Source organism: Watersipora subatra, chromosome 7 (genome assembly GCF_963576615.1).
Source record: "Watersipora subatra chromosome 7, tzWatSuba1.1, whole genome shotgun sequence".
In the NCBI taxonomy this organism is placed as follows: domain Eukaryota; kingdom Metazoa; phylum Bryozoa; class Gymnolaemata; order Cheilostomatida; family Watersiporidae; genus Watersipora; species Watersipora subatra.
The window spans coordinates 2846434-2868691 of NC_088714.1; the positions used below are offsets into that span (position 1 = coordinate 2846434).

Consider the following 22258-nt stretch of genomic DNA (forward strand, 5'->3'; position numbering starts at 1 on the left):
TGGCTTTGTAATTAGTTTATCAAATTTTATCTGAAGCATCAGTAAATTACTTAGTTCCTTTACATTCAAATTAAATAAGTCTTTTTTGAATAAAAAAAACTACAAGATCAGCAGACACCATAAAAATCACAGTTTATTTGATTGTAAGCAAAAATATCATATACAACTTTGTATAATATATAGCTGATAATTGTAAAAGTTTAAAAAGAAACAAATACTTAAAACGTCTATCGAAAGTTAGATAAAAACTGTATGAAAAGAAAGCATGTTAATACAGTTAGCGTTTCCTGTGTCTATTGGATACTTTATTAGACTATTGTGTCGGAGATCATAACAAGGAGATTTGAAAGACAGCTGTCATGTGATACTTAGTAGCCTATGGTCCACGGTTACTAAAAAAGAACTGTGTAGGTAGTTGAAAGCTCAAACACAGGCTATGATGAACTGCTAATCTACTGGACCATAGGTGAAACTTTATATCACAGTAGACTAGAAGGTCCATCCTTTACTGCAGACCGTAGCTGGTATTATATTACAGTGAAGCCTACAAGGTCCACCCTTTACTGCAGGTAGCAGCTGGTATTATATCACAGTAGACCGACCATACAATGTCCACACTTTACTGCAGGCAGCAGCTGGTATTATATCACAGTAGAGCATACAATGTCCATACTTTACTGCAGACAGCAGCTGGTATTATATCACAGTAGAGCCTACAAGGTCCACACTTTACTGCAGGCAGCAGCTGGTATTATATCACAGTAGAGCATACAATGTCCACACTTTACTGCAGGCAGCAGTTGGTATTATATCACGGTAAAGCCTACAAGTTCCACCCTTTACTGCAGGCAGCAGCTAGTAGCTCTCTGCTGACTAAGCTCAGCGTAAGCAGCATCTAGTCGCTTTTCCTTCTCATCCGTCGGAAGATCCAAGTAGAGTTTTAGGTTCTGAGGAATCACCTCCTCTTGAGCTTCCTATATTAGATATATGAGTTAAATGTACTTGGTACACATCATCTAAACACTAGATTAAGTTTGCAAAACACATTATGCAAAAATAGACTCACTACAGTGATAAAACTACTTGGAGTGTAGAGAGTTGTCTTCTCTACTGACTAAGTGTGCAACTACACCAGTGCATTACACAGAGTTAGTAATCCTTGTGTATAGCATTTCATACAAACATACAATAACAATATAATAACAACTTTCTTCAGTTTACAGTTCACTCATTCCTGCCTGTTTACATGGATAGCTGTAATATATGGTAGTTCTATTGTAGTCATAGAGATAACAGTCTGAGACCAACTCTTTCAGATTAAAATAATGCTCATACAAACCTGCTGAGAGAAGGATTGTATTTCCTGCTTGAGATCTTCAGGGAGTCGAGCTAAAGACTGTACTGGAGAGCCAACACTATTACTTTTATTAGAGAGTTCATGCTCTAGTAGGATATTACTGGTTTGTTCTGTTGAAAGCTCATCTTCCGATATGGTATTATTATCATCAGGTGCTCTATGCAGACATACATTGAAAATATAGGTGTCAAAAGCTCACCCTGGAAGATGTTTATTAATAAAGTTTTAATGAAAAGACAGTGTAACAAGTGTATGTATGCCTTCACTATGTGGTTACTGCTAACATAGAGTGTGGGATACTCGGGTGAATTTGCCCAATATTCTGAAACAAAGAGATTTAAGCTTTGAAAAGTTCCACATTAACATCTTTCATAAGTTGAGATATGTAGATTTCAGATGTCTATCTTTTTGTCTCAGTAATACTCTTAGCGGAATAGCTTGTTGAAAATCCCTAGCAGAGAGTGTGCCAAGTTGATCCAAGAAATGATTGTTGCTCTAAGATAAATTTAAAGGTTGACTTGCAACAAAATTCACATTACAGTTATTTGATATCAAAAGATTCACCATGTCTTACTCTGTTGTGTTGTAGGTGCCAAATATGTGGGAATGCGATTACAAGCTCTTAAAAGCTAAAAAACGAACAGAAAATCGCAGCCACGCGAGACCGCCGTAGTTTGGATTCTCTTTCCAAAACGGCTCAAATGTGACGTAATTGTGAAAAATGGTTTCTGTTTACACTTTCATGCAACCTTATTTGTCAAAATGTTTTCACAAATATACTTCACGCATTCGATAAAACCATGTCTATTGCTCTTACGCGTCTATTTTATCATCATTGTAAATGCTGTCACTTTTAGCAGTGATATCTTATAACTTGCCATAAAAATTCATTTAATTTTTTAGCCTTACCTCAAAGGAGTACATATCATTGTGTGATAATCATGACGAGCCTGTTGGTCACCCGTGATAATCGAAAAGTGCTGCAAAAATTATTTGCAATGTATTGGGTCACATGATCAGATTACGACTTACCAATTAGACCAGGCCGAAACAAAACTGTAAAGTAGCGAGCATCTATATTTGATACGGGGTCTTTGGTAAAACCCGAAGTGTTTGTCATAAACTAGTGCTACAATAAGCTTTATATTGAGCTTTTTATTGGCTTTTCAATTCTCGTGAGAACATCCGTGACAAGACAATAAATAAATTTCATAGCTACGTCAGAGAAATAAAGAGATTCCAGTCTACGGCGGCTTTTCGTTTTTGAGCTTTTAAGAGCTTGTAATCACTTTTCCACACATTTGGCACCTACAACACAACAGAGTAAGACATGGTGAATCTTTTGATACCAAATAACTGTAATGCGAATTTTGTTGCGAGTCAACCTTTAAGGTAAGGCATGTATTCCAAAACATATTCCTGTTGTTTCAGCGGTATGAGCTGGATTGTTATGACATACCCTTTGTAACTATGGTTATAAATATCACGAGTCTGGTTAAGAGTGTCTAGGATAGAGCTAACTAGTCCAGTGTCACAATATCAACTGTAGTTAACTATTTTAAACTGCCCAGCATTAGCTACAGCGAACCCTCATTTATCAAATATCAACTGTAGTTTACTATTTTAAACTGCCCAGCATTAGTTACAGTGAACCCTCATTTATCAAATATCAACTGTAGTTTACTATTTTAAACTGCCCAGCATTAGCTACAGCGAACCCTCATTTATCAAATATCAACTGTAGTTTACTATTTTACACTGCCCAGCATTAGCTACAGCGAACCCTCATTTATCAAATATCAACTGTAGTTTACTATTTTAAACTGCCCAGCATTAGCTACAGCGAACCCTCATTTATCAAATATCAACTGTAGTTTACTATTTTAAACAGCCCAGCATTAGCTACAGCGAACCCTCATTTATCAAATATCAACTGTAGTTTACTATTTTACACTGCCCAGCATTAGCTACAGCGAACCCTCATTTATCAAATATCAACTGTAGTTTACTATTTTACACTGCCCAGCATTAGCTACAGCGAACCCTCATTTATCAAATATCAACTGTAGTTTACTATTTTACACTGCCCAGCATTAGCTACAGCGAATCCTCATTTATCAAATATCAACTGTAGTTTACTATTTTAAACTGCCCAGCATTAGCTACAGCGAACCCTCATTTATCAAATATCAACTGTAGTTTACTATTTTAAACTGCCCAGCATTAGTTACAGCGAACCCTCATTTATCAAATATCAACTGTAGTTTACTATTTTAAACTGCCCAGCATTAGCTACAGTGAACCCTCATTTATCAAAAGCTAGCTAATAAGAAGGAATCTGCTAACCTGATATAATTATACAATGATGCCTCACTTATCACAGTTGTATGTAACTAGAACCAGGCCTGACCATTAAAAGTGATAAACCAAGAAGTAGTGTCAACCCTCCATTTTGTACATAAGATTAGCCATAGTCTATATGCTGTGAATCAGTTTATGTAAAATAGATGTAACCTATCATTAGAATGTTTGATTCATACTTGCTTCACCTCAAAACCACAGTCCAGACTGGATTTGCTCGTTTACATTTTTGTTGGTAAGGAGAGTAAGGAGAATGTAAAGAGAGTAAGGAGAGTAAAAAGAGTAAGGAGAATGTAAAGAGAGTAAAGAGAGTGTTGCAAAAAGATCTTACAGTTGTAGCGATTAACTTCTGCGGTCTTGGATAGTTGACAAGCTAGTCTAGCAATGCTCGTTTCTGGAACAATGTTGTTAATTTAAGAATGTCTAACCTAAACATCTTGCTAAATCTGTGTTAACCTCAACCCTTTGTATCTCTTTACCCTTACTATGTAGTAGAAGCTCTACAATGCCACGGGGTCATGAAAGAGGAGACACAAAGTAAAGAGAGATAAACGTGTTACTGCAGCGGCAGATGGACATACATACCAACCTTACTAACACTTCTTCTGCAATCTCTGCGTCATTTTGCTTGGAGCTGCCCTGAAATATAAGTTTACACTAAATATTATTCACGAATTGCAAATCAAACCCTAACTGTGAGATAAGAGTCTCAAAGACTGAGCAAAAACACTCAGAATTATAAAGAGATGTAAAATAAGCCATTTGTCAAATTGCCAAAAAGTTGAAATGCTAGGCTAGAAACGCTAGCCTTATGAGCAGCATGATTAATATTTTGAACAGGCATTATGCCAACAGCAGAGCTTTGGGTCTTGTATGGCTAATTGTCTGAGCATGTCAGAATTTCAATTGAAAGTGATATTGCAACCTATATAACTCGCTGACTTTCATAGTTTGATAACAATAATAGTTTATAATAATATATATAATAATGGTAAACATAAACATAGATAAGGATGTCACAACTTTTGGTTCTTTAAATAGAGACAATGGAAATATATTTTCCTAAGTGTTGTGCCTTCATAGCAATTTAACAGCACAGAGCCAAGTGAATAACTGTCAAAAAGTGAATAGACATCTGAAATGCCTTTGATTATTGTCAACACCTGGAGTTTTTTCATATCTACCTGATATTCAACGGTGACTTCATCCACTCTGGTCACAATCTGGCCACAAGTAAAACATACTCGGTATTAATAGTTAGTATTTACTAGGAAGCATTCAGCAGTAACAAAGGAATAATATACATGTATGTAAGGAAGCCTTGGGTCAGTTTTTGCTTTTTTCTTTCTCTTTCTCGCCAGTAGTCATTGTGATTTAGTCAGTGTAAACCTCTGAAATTTTTTTTATAAAATTTCACCTGCACCATCTCTAGTGACATATCTTCTGATAGTTTGGTCTCCAGTTGCTTGGCTGCTAATGGTGATGGTTGCCTTGGCTGTCTTAAAGAAGGAGACTTGAGGCGTGTGAGGGTGGCCAACGAGGGTGGTCTAAAATCAGGTAGAGATAAGAGTGTGATTACATGAACCCACAAATTATTGTTCTGTGATGCACAGATTTCTTGGAACATAGTATTTTGTATTAGAAGATAGTATTATCATACCTATACCATAAAGTAAAATAAGGACCAGTTTGCGTAGCAAGCAAAAAAAAAAGATAAATTCTATCTTAATGTAAAACCAAAAATATGCAATAAAATGAAAATCCTTGAAAACTACTCTGTTTGATAGCTTCAAAACCAGAACAGCTGATAGCCAGATAGCCTGAGCACTAGATACTCGACAAACTAGTAAAGATTGCATTGAGCTAAAGAGTGAGTATATGATGAAAGACATACTGATCTACAGTCTGAACATCCAGTGGAATGTTGATAATTGTGGGAATGAATTCTCTGTCCTCATCAAACAGATCTCCAAGATTCTATAAAAGAGTAACAGAGTATCTGAACTTTCTCAACTAGTGGATTAAGTATCTACTCGTATCTACTGTACATACCGTACTCGTATCTACTGTACATACCATACTCGTATCTACTGTACATACCGTACTCGTATCTACTGTATATACTGTACTCGTATCTACTGTATATACTGTACTCATATCTACTGTACATACTGTACTCGTATCTACTGTACATACTGTACTAGTATTCACTGTATATACCGTACTCGTATCTACTGTACATACCGTACTCATATCTACTGTACATACTGTACTTGTATTCACTGTATATACCGTACTCATATCTACTGTACATACTGTACATATCTACTGTACATACTGCTACCAACTCCTTTTCTGTTGCACATGAAAAGCCAGTTTTGGCTGCAAACTATAGCAAACATATGTATGAGTGCAATGAGCTTTTATGCAACATTGTTAAATACAGTTATTAAATAAAAATATTCCACCAAATTTAAAATGAAATGAAAAATTGAAAATTCCAACAAATTACAATGCAGGCTATAAGATAATTGTAGGTTAATTGCAAGCAATAGATATCAACTGGTAGAGTTCTCAGTTTATCCATGCATATTTATTAAGAGTTCTTGGACAAGAGGTAAGTTAGCAGACTTATTGCATCCAAAAGAGTTAATGTCATCCGCTCGAAGGAGAGTGCAATACAACACCACCCTCTATTTGAGCGTCACCTCTAATAAAACACCACTATAGAGATGGAGTTAAAAATAGAGTGTGATGGCGCTCAAATAAAGGTTTTACGGTAAGTAGGAGTCAGCCATAGATAGCTGTCCAAGTAGGTTGCACTTGACTAGAAAGGCAGACAGAGAAGGGACTGTCTCACATACCTTGCTAATCATGAACTTCTCAAACTCTCTACTGCCAACCACTGGCTCTCCAGCTTTCCATTCAGCTTGCTTTCCTTCAGGCATGACATACTCTTCCACAAGTCTACGTAGTGTCTTTGCACCTCTCTTCTCTCCCCGTTCCTTTGTAACAAATGCATGCCTTTTAGTTGACATTTCAAAAACATATCGGCTGCAGAAAAACGATGTGCGTACAAACCATATGAATGTTGCAGAGATGTTAAACAGTATACACTCTTTGTTGACATAGATTTAATATGTATATTCAGCCGAAAGTTTAAAGTAAGTTCACCTAGCTGTAGAGATAGTCTGCTCAGAAGCCCTAACTTCAGCATGCCAGGTATATAGCATCTAACCACAGGCAACACGATGGCTATTAGCTAGCATCTACTAAACAATTCCTTGACTCGAGTAGATTGAACTTACGCCAACAGCAGCCGTTATGCTTGTCCAGCGAAAATCTTTTTTATACTCATCCTGTAATATACACCAACAGAGCTGTTAGCGCCAGTAGCAATTTAACTGCCATGCATATCTCCTCTACTACAATCCCAGCAGCAAATACGCAGCTGTAAACAAATAGACTGTTTGCAAATAGTCTATTTACATATATCAATGGCTGACCTCAGTTTTACATTGATGATTTTTAAAGCAGGCCAGCTTTCTGACTTCTGAGGACATATCAGAATTTGTTGCATCCAGAATCTTGACAATCACAACCTCTCCGGTTTCAAGTCCGACAGTGATGTACTTGTCATCTCTGCTGAAGGAGTAGATATCAATGTCCCCTATAAAATAAGAGCATGACCAGTGTGACGACATGGAGGGCAGGTGGAGAGACAAGAGGGATGTCGTTGAATGTGATGGATGAGTACTTACTATACACTTGCAGTAAAGCTAGTAGGCTACATAGACAGTTTGACTAAAATGAATTAAAAATCAAAATTACTGTTTTAGTCATGAAGCGAGGGCTTAATTTAGCAATAATGGAATAGCAAGAATGACTTCAATTTGAGGTGATTTTAACCACAAAAAGCTCTCGAGATATGATGACCAAGGCTGCCAATTACGGCTGACACAGCCCTGGTCATCAGATTGACCAGATCCAATGACCAGGGCTGATTCACTATCAAACTATCAGATTCACCTTGAAAAAGAAATTCTCCCATAAAAGTCAGTCTTTTTTCTGTCACTTTGCTGAGCTGTAGCCTCAGGCCATCAGTTGTAGCACCAGCGATGTACTCTGAATTGTGAGATAGCCGACACATTGTATAATGGCTGGGGTAAGGACCCAGGCATGTCATGCCTTCCCCTTGAGACCACAACTTGTGCTGCCTAGAAACAGTTACACGGATAAAAGAGCAGCATCATTCACACTTCTCTACACCTCGCATTGCTCTATCAAGTTTCATCAGAGGTACACAAACAGACAGACAATCTGTCTGTCTCAGTATACAAGATGGCTAAAAGAACACATAGAGATATTGTAGTAAAGATATTAAAATGGGCACACGCCATACTGGTTCAGTGCTTACCTAACATCAAGCTTCAACAAGCCCCTGTTTTGGGAGTACACATAAAGATATGGATCAGGGTCTGTGTTATACATTCCTTCTGCGCGCCCATAACTTTCCAACACTATAACATGTAAATGGCTGACATCAGCATTAGCTATGAAAGGAAACACTATATGAAGTCTTATAAAATACACTCTTTATAGTGTTCCCTTTCTTTATATGTGTGACCAATCTCTCCAAGATCAAGTATGAAGGTTACTTAGCTTCATAAGCTGTGGGTGTTTATTAAAAGCATTGTCGCACAATGTCTTGGCAAATTTGACTGGGCATGTCAGAGTCCGGTAACAAAGGGGCCTCCACGATTAGAGACATGCCCAGTTGCAGAGATCAATTTATGTATGATTGGATATCATTCTTGTCACCAATAGTGGCTTTTCTTGGAAATTGAACCCAACCTGTTGTTTGCAGTTCAGGCAGTCTACATCACTAGGCGACTAAAACTGATTCCTTTGTCTTTTATAAATAGCATTATGGCTGTTGAGGAAAAAGACTCTAATCGCCACATTTATTTGATAGTTTATATTTTAAGCTAAAAAATGTATTAAAATTGGAACTATTTTTGAATTTTATAGGTTGAGACAAAACAGGAGAAAACATGTTGTTACAGGCTGTTTCCCTGTTTTACAGGGTTTCTAAAATACCCGCTACCTCTTGCCACTTAGAGTTGAACATCTGTGGCCTTTTGTGGGAATTGAACCCCAGCCTGTTGTTTGTAGGTCAAGCAGTCTAGACCACTAGGTAACTAGGTTTGTAGGTCAAGCAGTCTAGACCACTAGGCAATTAGGTTTGTAGGTCAAGCAGTCTAGACCACTAGGCAATTAGGTTTGTAGGTCAAGCAGTCTAGACCACTAGGCAATTAGGCTGCTCTCTTTATAAAGTGATTAAACAAGTACAATAGAAACATTCAGACAGATTCATCTTGCAAAAATATGAACCAGGGAAAAAATCTCAATCAGTTTTCAAACATATCTTGAAGCGTCTCAAACTATTAGCGGCATTCCATAATTTTAGCTGAATAACAACCATAAATATATTGTCAGCTGTAACATAGCTATTATACTTACAGGTCAGCTGGCCGTATCCATCAGGTAGAGAGAGGCTCTCCAAATCAGCTGACTCGGAGGTACCAACATCTAACAGATGAAACGTGCTGTCCTCACTCAACATGACCGCCAGCCTGCACACCTGGTAAAACAATATATCACTGTAGATATAACTGCCAGCCTGCACGCCTGGTGAAACAACGCAGTGCTGTAGATGTAACTGCCAGCCTGCACACGTGGTAAAACAATATATCACTGTAGCTATAATTGCCTGCACACCTGGTAAAACAATACACCACTGTAGATATAACTGCCAGCCTGCACGCCTGGTGAAACAATACAACACTGTAGATATAATTGCCAGCCTGCATGCCTAGTGAAACAATGCAGATGCAAACATGGCCATACACACCTGCTGCATGTAAAAGGTTAGAGAACGGAAAAGGGTACAGTTATCAACTGGCATAGCCTTGTTTAAACTCTCTTTGTGTGATGAGGTGTTGAAATGCTGAAGTCTACTTATTTTATTTACCTACTCCAAAGTTTATAGTGAAAATTAGAAAATTTGGCTGTATCCATATTTTTAGTGCAGCAAAAAGGAAGTTTTGCATGTACACCTAAATAATTTGAATTAAAAAACAAAAATTTAACGAATATTAAATTTTACTGATTCTCAAGCTTTTGTAATAGAATTATAATATTACTCGTATTGATAGACTATTGTATGCTTATAGTTAAACTCCTAACAATGTGTATCCAAAGAATTAGAGCTATTACGCCCCCGTAATTATACTAGAAATTCCCCTGATATACAGCCCATGACCTGATAATGGAATAAGTGATAATGGAGAAAAGAAAGGGTAGTGCTGGTTGTTGAAAAGTTAGTTGTCAGCAGAAATTGACAGAGTATAGTGTAAATAAGAGTTGTTCGAGATGATATAAAATAAATTTGAGGGAGCACGACTTCAAAAAGGAAATTCTAGTAATCTAGGAATTTGACAGGGGAACTTGTTGGCACGTATGACATAGTTGTATTTGAGCATTGTATGTAATGAAATATTTCTCATTACATCCAGTAAACGTGAGCTGTGATATGTTGTTGTCAAGTCTGCCTAAAAAGTTGTTACGCAGTTCTTGAAAATCAGGACAATCTAAAGATTGAAAATGAAGAATGTGATGAAGGGGGGCAGCATTGGGAGGAGCAATATTATTTTGTGCAATATTTTCATGATCAATGATGTCCATAAAATCATGATCATCATCTGGAAACAAAGGGGCTGCCAAGTCCATATCATTTACATCGCCTACAACATCTACTAAAGAATTGTCTGAATCAGATGAGTTGTTGTTATTAATTTGAGTAGCGTGTTGTTGAACATTAGCATTTTATGTTGCTGGTTGCTGTGAGGACCTTCTATTTATCCTCCTATTGAGCTGTAATAATTGAGAGACACGTGGACGGCCAATGCGTCGGCCATGATGTGGTGTTCTGGGAAGTTGTATGTCCATGGTAGTTGTCAAGTTGTTTTGAAATTAAATTCAAAAAGTCAATTATGCAAAACAGAAGGTTGTAAAAAATTCACACCTAATCTACTACTATCTCAAACCTATGTTTTACCACAATAAAATGAATATTAATTAAAGCTGTAGGCCTAACCTACTGTGATGTATGTAATTTAACAACAGCAATAAGGAAATGTTTATTATATCTCTGAAATGCAATATTAGAAGTAAAATGGCAAGCTGCTGTGTAATATACACAGTTTGAAAGTTGGTTGTGTTGAATGTAGAATGGTTTTGATAGCGATCTAGCAGAAAGCAAGTATGAGCGTTCACACATCTGGAAATTTTTTGCAAACTGGAGCAAAATAAAAAAATGTTTTCGTCATAAAGGGGCATTGTAGTTCGGCCCTAGCGTGTACATAAGATGTAAAGAATTTTAGCTAACGTTTTAAATAATTGAATGAAACCTTTGATAATTGGGAAAAAACATAGGCTGCTAGACAGTGTACCACAATTTCGTACCTGTAAATCGGTCTACGCCTCAAACGGTCTACGTTTATTACAGAAACCTTCGGACAAATAAATTTGAATAATTATTCTTATGATAATTTTATAAAATCAAATAATTATTCTTATAATTAAATATTTTTGCAAGATATTAAAAACAGAAAAATATTAGAAACCTTTGGCAATTTGACAATGCTATAGACTGGTGAAATGCGCACAGTTTTTTTTGTAAAATGCGTACGTCTTAATCGTTCTATTCTCTGTCACTTGGCTTTTCGTTTGCCGGTCTTAATTTTGATAAAAATAAGGCTTGTCAAGTTTTAATAACAATTTCAGGCCGAATTAATCTGTCTATTTGTGTATAATCCGATCAGATGGGTACGTTTTAGGATATTGTCGACAATTTTCAAAGACTTGGTAACATGTTTAAATAGGTTTATATGTGTTTTGTATTGTTATTATACTTAAATGACTCCATTGCAAAATGGTTAAATTTGTCGATGAGATTTCGGTGCACGAGTTTGCGACGGTGTTGATGAATAATTTTCATGAGTTGTGTGCACATATGCATTTATCATAAAGCTCTCAAACAATCGCTCCGTTCTTGTTTGGTCGTGGGATTAGCGATAATAGTTGTTTTCATGATGAATATTAGGCTATCTCAAACCAACTCCTCTGCCAACAGATAATGATGCAGCAATAATATTTTAAACAGATCAACTGTTTTAGTTAAATAGATAATCAACTAGATAACTGTAACATTCATACTCCATAAGTTTTTTCTCGACCCGCGACCCCTTTCCTCCAAGAAAACAATTGGTTTACTGGGAAAATTGCTATTTATTAACCTAAAGATAGAAAGCTCATAATAATGTCTGTAAAATGCTTCTAGAGTTATATGCACCCGCTTTAAGCCACACAGACTACCAGCTCAACTCCTTCAGCTCAACCAACCCCATAATACCTAGCAAGTTGTATGTGCCCAAGCGATCTAAAATGAAATCGTTTACATTCTTTTCAGAGATGTTGTAAATGTTTTCTATAAAATCAATTCTGATTTAGTTTATTGCAGCCTAGCAAGTTTCCTTGTGCATTTTCATGAAGGAATTAAGCTTGTAAATCTACCTCCAATGCAGTGGTTCTTAGCCCTGTTAGACATACTGAACTTCGCCGGTTTTATAACGTGTTTTCACCAAACTTTTCTTTATTGAAAAATAAAATATTATTTTTTCCACAATTATGACAGGTATACGTTTTGCCAGTACAAAACGTGTTATGTTTTGTACTGGCAAAACGTATTATGACAGGTGTATGTTTTGTCAGTACAAAACGAACTGTGCATTAACATCCTTGTGTTCAAAGAACAACCAAAAACAATTTACATATCCTTTTATGAAGGCATGACCCTGTAAAACAGTGTGACTTCTACTGTAGGCTTTGAGAGACTGACTCACCAAACCCCTAGGGTACAACCTAACTCGGGTTAAAAACTGCTTTAAAGGTTGCCTATTATGATCGGTTAAACCTCTGTTCATTAGTTGATGAAAATCGCTAGAATGATCTGATTTGCTTAATATCTAAAAGCCTTAATTACTATGCATATAACATACATGTAAACAAGCTATACGCATGACACCGGCGTAATACTACAGAGACTCCACTACTGTAGAACAGTATCTAATGAAGAAGTCTACCTGGAAGTAAACAGCAGACACAAATTTCTTTTCCGGGATGTTCTTGATGAGCTGATATTGTTCGGTGTTGTAGACTAAGAGACAGTGCTTCTGCTCAGCACTTGAGTCTGCGGGGTCTCGTATCCACCCCACCCTAAAACAATTTTAACTAGTAAAATGATTTTTGATGAACAAAGGTTATCAGTTTATCTCCCACATTACTCTTCCCTTCTGACACTCCTCTCATTCATGTCTCATGATGAACATAACAAGCAAGTAATTTGATTATCACTTGTAATTTTATTTAATTCTGATCGTTACTTTTATACTTAAAAACTTACAAAGAACAAGCATGTTTAAATGTTAATATATCTCTGCTAGCTTGCTAGCAAACTGTCTCTCTGACATGAGTGACTGTTCATTCTTGAAGTCAACCGGCAACTAGATTTGCTCACATTGACTTGTTATCGGTACTTATTCTCCCTGATGTCTCTGTAAGAAGCATAGAGTTACACCATGTACCGCATCGAGGTTTTATTGATTAAGAGGCAAGCAAATACATGTAATATGGAACTATTTATACATTTCGATTATATGCTTTACTGGAGTTGCCTACTCATGTCATGTTCAAAAATGCATTATTCAAAGAATTATGATCAGAGTTGCCTTAAATTAACTTACATAATGAAAAAATGATCTGCAAAGAGATACTGGTTGGAGTGAAATCCTTGAGCTCTCCATGAGTAGTCGTCAGCCCCTGGTTCTTCAGAAATGGACAGCTTGAATCTAGTAACTCCTGCTGTGCCAAGTGTGTCTACTCTGATGTGGTATAGCATGCCAATATCATCATTGATCGCTATCATCTGCAATCAACCAACACGCCTTCCATAACTCGCCTTCTTTTCCCGGACAAAAGGTACTTCTATTATAAGTATTGAAATAAAGAGGTTGTTCTACCGAACTCTGGTTAGTTGTAGAATGATTTAGTTACAGAATACAAGCACTAGACTGCGCATATTTCTGATACGCTGTGATCATATGATTCTGTGTACTATATGAATTTATAGTATGGAGAATCTAAAGTTGGTGAACATCAAGTTAATAATCAAGTCAAGATATGGGTGAATACGCTGACTTGAATAGCTGTTAATGAGAATGTATATAACTTTGTCACATGTTGCATCACAATGGACGGTATCTGGAACACATACCATTTGTCAGACTTGATTATCTATATGTTTCCCTATAATTCGGTATGCACATAACTTGTTCAGGAGAATCTATTGCACAAGTAGCATTGATTGTTGGTCAGTGTAATTTTTATCTTTATGTTTCAATAGCCCATACATGTACAAAGTTTTGTCATCACAACTTTTAATTGATGTTTAACAAAGGAGTGAGAAGTTTGGCTATGTGCAATGCATTATCATTTACAGTAAGTGTGGTGTCGAAGACTGCAATACTGTTCTTTACTTGAGAAAAGCTTGCAACCAAATGATTGGTAAATTAGTATAAAACTATAATGAATTTTGAATATATAAAATATACAACATACAAAATACAGTAACAAGTACCACATAATGCAGGTGCTAAAAGCATCAGCCGTTAGGCGAACTTAATTTTGCTTATTAAGGTGAACTGATGGTTGGTGTTGCTGAGCTTCTGGTTCGGAATCTTGATGTACTTATATACAGTACTTAGCTGTGGTTGGAACTTACCAACTGTACAGAAAAGATAACAGATTATTAAAATTGAACTAGTTAGTATTTTGAAAGTTGCCCACTCACTTGCCGTTCAAAGAGAAAATAATTTGGAAGTTATCTACTCACCACTGTTTTGTCCTAAACTAAAAGGAAAGTGAATATTTTATAAATCATCTACTCACTCCCTTGTCAAATGTCAGAAAATCTGTAGCATACTCCAGTGTATGTTCTTCCATTATCTCACTCAGTGTCTCAGTCTCCTACAATAACGTGTCGTGTTATTGTACCCATAGAGCAGACAAATCCTACTACAGAACTCAATGAAAACACATACCTACCATGCTTGTTATTATACCGTAAGAAATGGAAACAGAAATGAATAGATCTGTTAAATAGTAAATTGTATATAGTCATAGAGCATACAAATCCTGCTGCAAAAAGTACCAACCTACCATGCCATGTGATGGGTTGATCCCAAGGACCTGCAAGCATGAAGTGCTCACTATGTAGACAATATGCCTCCATGTGCCATTGCCAGGAGTGCATATTGCTGCAAATGGTTTGTTTCCATCTCCATAATCAGCAAGCGTTGGGTGTAAAACTGTGTTTGTTTCCAGATCCCAGATGTAACTGCGAGTTAACAAATAAGAAGGAAACAATATTAAGCGTATTAAAACCATGAGAACATTTCCATCACTTTGCCTGGTTAAGGTTTCATCAGTGAGATAAGGCTGTAGCTGTAAAATAGCATGCGCTTACAGCGAAATAATCAATAGAACAAACAGAAGGCATCAAACATGTACCACTGAAGTTCCAGATTTCACTTAAAATTTTCTAGTTATAGCAGCCAACTTACGTAAGAAAACTTATCAACTCTTTTCTGCATATTTATAAAGTTAAATTCTGTGGAGTCTATAAGTTCTATAAATAAAGTTCAAAATTCGTTCTTTATTCTGTTTTATATATGTTATCAGAGTAGCTGATGCTAAACTGTCATTAGCCACATAGCATGTATGGAAAACCTTAGCTGTTTTCAGTGCAAGGAAGAAGATATAGAGATAGTACACAATCAACTAAGTGTGCTACTAACCCCTTATCCTGCAGGACCAGGGCATATGAGTCTGGCGAATGAAAGCCAATGATAGACAGGCAATAATCATCCGAGTGTTTGCGAGAGTCGCTGGCTGTCTTGAGGCTTTCGTTGTATCGCGTCAGATCCCAAATCCTGCTGCAACCTTCTCTATAGGCCGCCGTTACCATAAATCCTCTTGGATCTATGGTAATGAATATATTATCACCTAATCTTACCAGACAAGCATTGGCATGTTTTGGGTGTTGCAAGGTTGACAAATAGATTGCTAGTAAGTTCACTGGCACGTCTGTCAGTTGTCATACACACCCAAGGTCATAGGCGAGGCAAAATTGTTGAAATCTGCCTTTGTGGCAATAGGAAACATGTTGGAGGACATCTTAGTATACATTCCTAGTATATAATATATATATATATATAATATTCCTATATAATATAATCTTATTATTCGTTCCTCTTACAGAAATCTATACAAAGACATGTACTACCGATCATGTATTCCAGCTCGCCACACTTCCACCAATCGTATCACAAAATATTTGAATATATTACCTTATCACAGACCTACTCATTGCTGCATTTGCGTTACAGAATTCAAAATCCTCCGTAAACTATGCCCAGAATATTTATATTTATCCCTCCATGTACACATATGACCAACATTGTTTTCTATGTAGTGACGCCAACATATTACATCTACCATCATATGTTTCAGTTTATGAACTTTCTGTTACTACAATCTTTAGTTTACTCCTGACTCCGCAATACTATTAGATTGCCAACATTAAAACACCTACATGTACATGTATGTTCAACTCACTCAATAATTCTTCATTTCTATCCGTTCATTTTTTTCTTTTGGCATTTTACGAAAAATATCCTATTCTGATGATGTCAGAGATACCTGCGTAGAGATTATCAATACTGATGATGTCAGAGATACCTGCGTAGAGATTATCAAGACCTTCCACTGCAACTGGAAACTCAAATGCAAGAATCACATCAATGATTGGGCCTTTTTGAAGAGATAGGAAGTACACGGAAGCCATTTTAGCTGTGGCCACTATCAAGACATCCGAGTCCTCCACAACTGTTATGAAGCATGCTGCATAAAATACAAAAAATTTAAAATGAGTAACAGGCAGAGACGGGCACTCAAGTTAACACGCTTGCTGGAGTAAGCCTTAAGGCTCATCTCACAGATGAATTTAATTGAATTGATTCTCTGGTACCTTTTACTAAAGGTACCTTTTACTAAAGTTACAAACACACTGGATGATATTTAGAGCTATATCGTGCTGCGTGGCGCTAATCTGCGCTAGAACTCGCTCAGCGAGCTCATGCAGAGCGAAAACGTTAGACATTTCTAGCACAACTTTATCGTTCGTGAGATGCATTTAGATTGGTTGATTTTTCTCCAGAATGCAATTTTATGGCGAGTAATTATTTCTTATTGATGTTCCCAACATATAGCAGCGATAATTTGCTATTTTGTTACAATTGAAACATCATCAGAACGAACAATGAATTGTTCATTAATTTAATAGAAGCACTTTCAGTCCTGTGTGACATAACACACAAAAATTGCAAAAAGACCAACACTTGAAGTTGATTTGAAAACCAACACTTGGAGTTGATAGTTGCACAGGCTGACCATCTTGAGAATGGTAAACATTTAATATATTAAACATGAAAAACTACTATTAAGTGAACTATTTATTTAAAAAATTGTAAAATATTTCAGTTAAAAATACAGAAATCGTTTTTTCTTATGTCTTTTAGTAGTTTACAATCCGTGAAAGAGAGATAGGCCTATTAACAAAAACGGAAGTTGTTTACGTCGTTGCCAAGAGAGCACCATATTGATTTACCTAAATTTATTAATAACTCCAAAGAAACTAATGGTACGGAATTTTATTGGCAGTTTGTGGAGGTCCCCACGTCATCATTTGCTGATGAATCGCTCAAGTGTGTTTAGGCACACGCCAGTGATATCTCCACAATCTACATGACGCAGGCGATAAAATCACCCAGTGTGTCTGAGCCTTTACTGTAGGATCGAATTGACTCAGCACATCCTTTCATCCTTCCAGTAAAAATTGCATTGAGTCTTTACTGCCACTTTTGACGAGTGGACTTGATTCTCTATTTTCACAAGCAAAACGACTCGAATCAAAATGCACCAATGTTTCCCTTTATTACTTTTATCTCTATGATTATTACTGCGTTGACAAAAATCCATCACGGACAGTGATATCTTACGTAACCCAATCTGTTATTTGATATGTGCCTCAGCAAAGATGTCAGTGCAGTCCAATGTGGCGAGCAGCACACGTTTTCACAAGACCTCAACTTTGCTGCGTATATTTTATTGGTCGATAATATGTTCTATGCGGTAATATATTATAACTCTATGGTTTGTCTCTGCGCTGACAATAAGCTTATTGATGCCATTTTTATTGCGGTGTAGTAATTTTGTTATGCATGTATACACGCTAGTCATCCAGAAAGTTATGTTTATTTTAGGCTTATAATGTCATGCTTATATTTATTGTTTTATCTTCATGAATATTGACTCGCCTCAACTCATTCCATACGAAGAGTCGTTATAACGGCTAGCCTTAGCCCCTATACAAAAACATAGATCACAAACCACAGATTTAATAGATCTACCCAAAACTTTTACACAATAAATTCAGGATGTTGGATGATCATTTTGCCAAACAAAAATGAACCAGTCAGTTTTTCCTTTACTCAGAAATCACTGCATAAAATAGCGAACTCCAAACTTTTTTTCTGGTCTAGGATGGATAATACGAGGGTCAGTCAATAAGTAGTGGGAATTTGGTCATAACTTTTGTTCTATTTTATTTAGCAATTTAATATTTTCTAGACTTTTATAAATGGGAGTTCTCATCACTTACCCAAAAATTCATCATTTTAGTGATTCAACTATTTGATATTATTTATATTCAAAATGGAAACCAAGCAGGAAACGTACGCACTTATAGAGCAAAGAGCTGTTATAAGATTTTTGAGATCTGAAGGTGTAAAAACAAGGGTCATACACAGAAAAATGAAACAACAATATGGGGAAAACTGTATGTCACAAACAAGCTGCTATTGGTGGGTTGATGAATTCAAGAATGGGCGAGAAGACAACCTCTCCTGCAAAGAAGTTCAAATCTCAGAGAACGACACGGAAAGTAATGCTCACAGTATTCTGGGATAGAAAGGATCCTATAACTCGGGATTTTAAGAGCGTAGAAATTGTAAACAGCGCCTAAGCTATTTTTGCTAGTGAAATTCCTCAACACTGTACCTAATATATTCCTGACCACTATATTTTATATTAGAGGGTGTGTGTCTGTGTTTTGGTCAAACTTCAATGATGATAGCTTTTTCCTACTTCATCCTGTTTTACTAAACTACAAAAAAGTATTAAACATTCCTTTTGATTTTGAAATGCATCGATTCATCGATTCTTGTGCAGAATTTTTTGCTGATTCTAAAAAACTTTAAATTAAAGACTTTTAGTTTTCAATTTTTGCAAAAGTCTGTCTGCGGTAACAAGCCATCTGAACAAACAATGAATTATGTAGTGAAATAGTTAGTATTTGCTTTACAAACAGTCAAGAGACTGAGCTAATACATGTATGTGTAGATAAGTTAGTGATTGATTACTGTTCATTGGTTTATTGTTACATTGAAATATTGTCATAATTTTAGGTAAGAGTTGATAGAGAATTGATTTTGTTTGTTTGGGAGAAATGAATTGAATCAAATCATTAAAATTAGGATAGCTGAAAAGTTGAGAATTGAATTGTGGTGTTTTGCAGTGAATTATGAATTGAATCAATTCTTACCCGATCTATGATTAATGCAAAAAAATTGGGAATTGAATTATTAATCTTCTGATGATAATTGAATTAAATTATTTTGTAAAGCCTTATGAACATCTATGGTAACAGGCTATCTTACTCTAAAACAATCTAACGATAGAGATGCTTAGCCTCTGCTGTTGTCAAGACATATAGTAAAGAAATAATCTACCGATAGAGAACCAGGTTACACAACATAATCTCAATATCACCTGTATCCTTGATGTAGAAGCAAGCGCCAAGATTCAGGCAATCACGACTTTTTGCCAAGTACAGACATACTATGTGCTCGTTCTTCACTTTGCTGTAGACACCCATGATGTCCTCTCCAGTTGTGAGTCGTCCGCACTCAAACATGTTACAGCTTCTATTCAGCTTATAGTAGCTCCAAATGCTACAAGCATCGTTAGACTTGAGCGTTGTGCTGTGCGCAATGCTCAGCTCAATGCCACCAGCTCAATGGCTAGTGTCTGATTAAAGATAGTGGGTAGACAACTCTAAAGTAAAGACAGTGGCATAAAAGTTTCTATGTCAGTTTGTGCAATTACTCTAGAGTGCATGAATTGTTCATACAAATCTGCTCGACCATTTATTCTGTAAAACTAGCAGAGTCACAAGAAGTGATATCAGAACTTACTTACTATTTTGTCTGATTATATGTCAAACTTTGACTCGCCTTTTTAGATTTGTCCCCCGCTTGAAGTAAGAAAATGGTTACTAGCTCTATAGTTTACGGCGAAATTCCTAACCTTTGAGAACACAAACTTATGAAAGCAAAAATGGGAGGTTACCTGTATTTACATTTCTAGATAAAATAACTACCAAAAAAAACAATCAATGTCTCTACATGTACATCGCTCCGCTATAATGATATGACTTACATAGTAGTCCACTACTGGAGTAGGTAAATAAAAGGATAGCTAATAATTTTTTTGCACTTTAACCATTATTAAAATATAGCAATTACCTGCCATAATGTAGATGGCTGATGAACTAAACAATGAATACAAACAAAAAATAGTGCAAAACATACAAACATCACATTTAGAAGTGGTTGCCATTCAGAATAGCGCCTTCACTTTTATGTAATAAGTTTTATAAATATGGTTGATTATACCCTTTTTATTTTGTTTAACATGATGGCTGACCTACATCGTGGCTGACCTACATCGTGGCTGACCTACATCGTGGCTGACCTACATCGTGGCTGACCTACATCGTGGCTGACCTACATCGGGACTGACCTACATCATGGTTGACCTACATCAGGGGTGACCTACATCGTGGCTGACTTACATCGAGACTGACCTACATCATGACTGACCTGCTGTACATCGTAGCTGACCTACATCGTGGCTGACCTACATTACTGACCTACATTACTGACCTATATTACTGACCTACACTACTGACCTACATTACTAACCTACATTACTAACCTACATTACTGACCTACATTACTAACCTACATTACTGACCTACATTACTGACTATCTGTAGAAACCGGGTTATCAAAAAATAAGCTGCTAATTGTGATAAATGGCTGTTAGCATTAGCTCTAGAATAAAATGATCCAAAATGTTGTTGCCCTGTATAATGGATGAATAGTTCTCAGTCTTTGTATGAGAAGACGATTGACAGCTAGAATTTTAAAAGAAATGCTAGTCACTTAGAGTGTAGACAAAACAACTGATTTGAGCCTGATTATTACGAACAGAATAACAGTTTATAATAAGAGTTAATTGCAGAATTCAGGTTTACTAAATAGAACCTTCAGTTCCAACTAAACATAACTACAAACATTTCCTTAGCAGAATCTACGCATTTAGATGTCTGCCCGCTGAATGTTAATTTTAAAAAACTAAATTTTCTACTGAATATCGGTATCACGGGCTTAAGAATAATGTTTTTCTGCATATCTACCACTAAATGTCAGTCGGAACACTAACAATGCAGATGTCTGCAAATGCCAGAGTTAGTTCAGAGAGTTCATTGCAATGAGGTCTAGTTTACTTCTACCATTATCTTTCTGCTTTTGTATCAGAAAAGGTTGTGGCTGTGTGTATCACTTACCCTTCTCCTATGGAGGAGCTGTCAGAGAACATGATGAACCTATGGTATGGTACCATCTGAGGATGCAGCACATCCATCTGAGACTTTCCATGAGAGCCATATAGCTCCCCACCAAATGGCCGTATATCAACATCGAGAGAGGTTGCATTGAAGTAGGCATTGCCTGACACCTTTGAAGCCACAAAACAGGATAAATGCTTTTAAATTGCAAGATGCTGGTTAAATAAACAACTCTAGTTCTCCAATCAAATTTATTGTTAAATACAAACAGGAAATGGCATTGGTATGAGAGCTTTAAAGAATGGCAGAATATTCTTTACTATAATAAAAAGGATGTTCCGTTAGTTCATTTAAAAGAAGGGTTATATAAGGAGACTACCACAGCTTTATGCATTACCTCTATAGGTTATCTAATGGCCTGCTCCAAGAAACACAGACTTAATTCAAACTCAGATATGGCCTTCACCTTCGTAAGCATGAAGGACAATCGCCTTCAATGAATACATTCATCGATTGTTGTCATGAAAACAGTGTAGCAATGTGTGTTGAAAATCTACACGTGCCAGAGGCTGTCTGATTGAAATAAAATAAATCTAGGCAATGCCGAG

The 22258-nt window shown here is 36.4% G+C and overlaps 1 protein-coding gene across 1 annotated transcript; it reads right to left on the reverse strand.

Annotated features, from left to right (window-relative positions):
• Positions 1-1622: 1622 nt before the first annotated feature.
• LOC137399772 (uncharacterized) lies at positions 1623-7902 on the reverse strand. Its single transcript, XM_068085992.1, has 7 exons — positions 7748-7902; positions 7225-7388; positions 7027-7077; positions 6583-6723; positions 5613-5695; positions 5136-5265; positions 1623-1679 (listed from the first exon to the last, which is right to left on the reverse strand). Exons 1-7 carry the CDS (start codon positions 7866-7868, stop codon positions 1623-1625), a joined length of 747 nt encoding a protein of 248 aa, XP_067942093.1. The 5' UTR covers positions 7869-7902.
• Positions 7903-22258: the final 14356 nt, after the last annotated feature.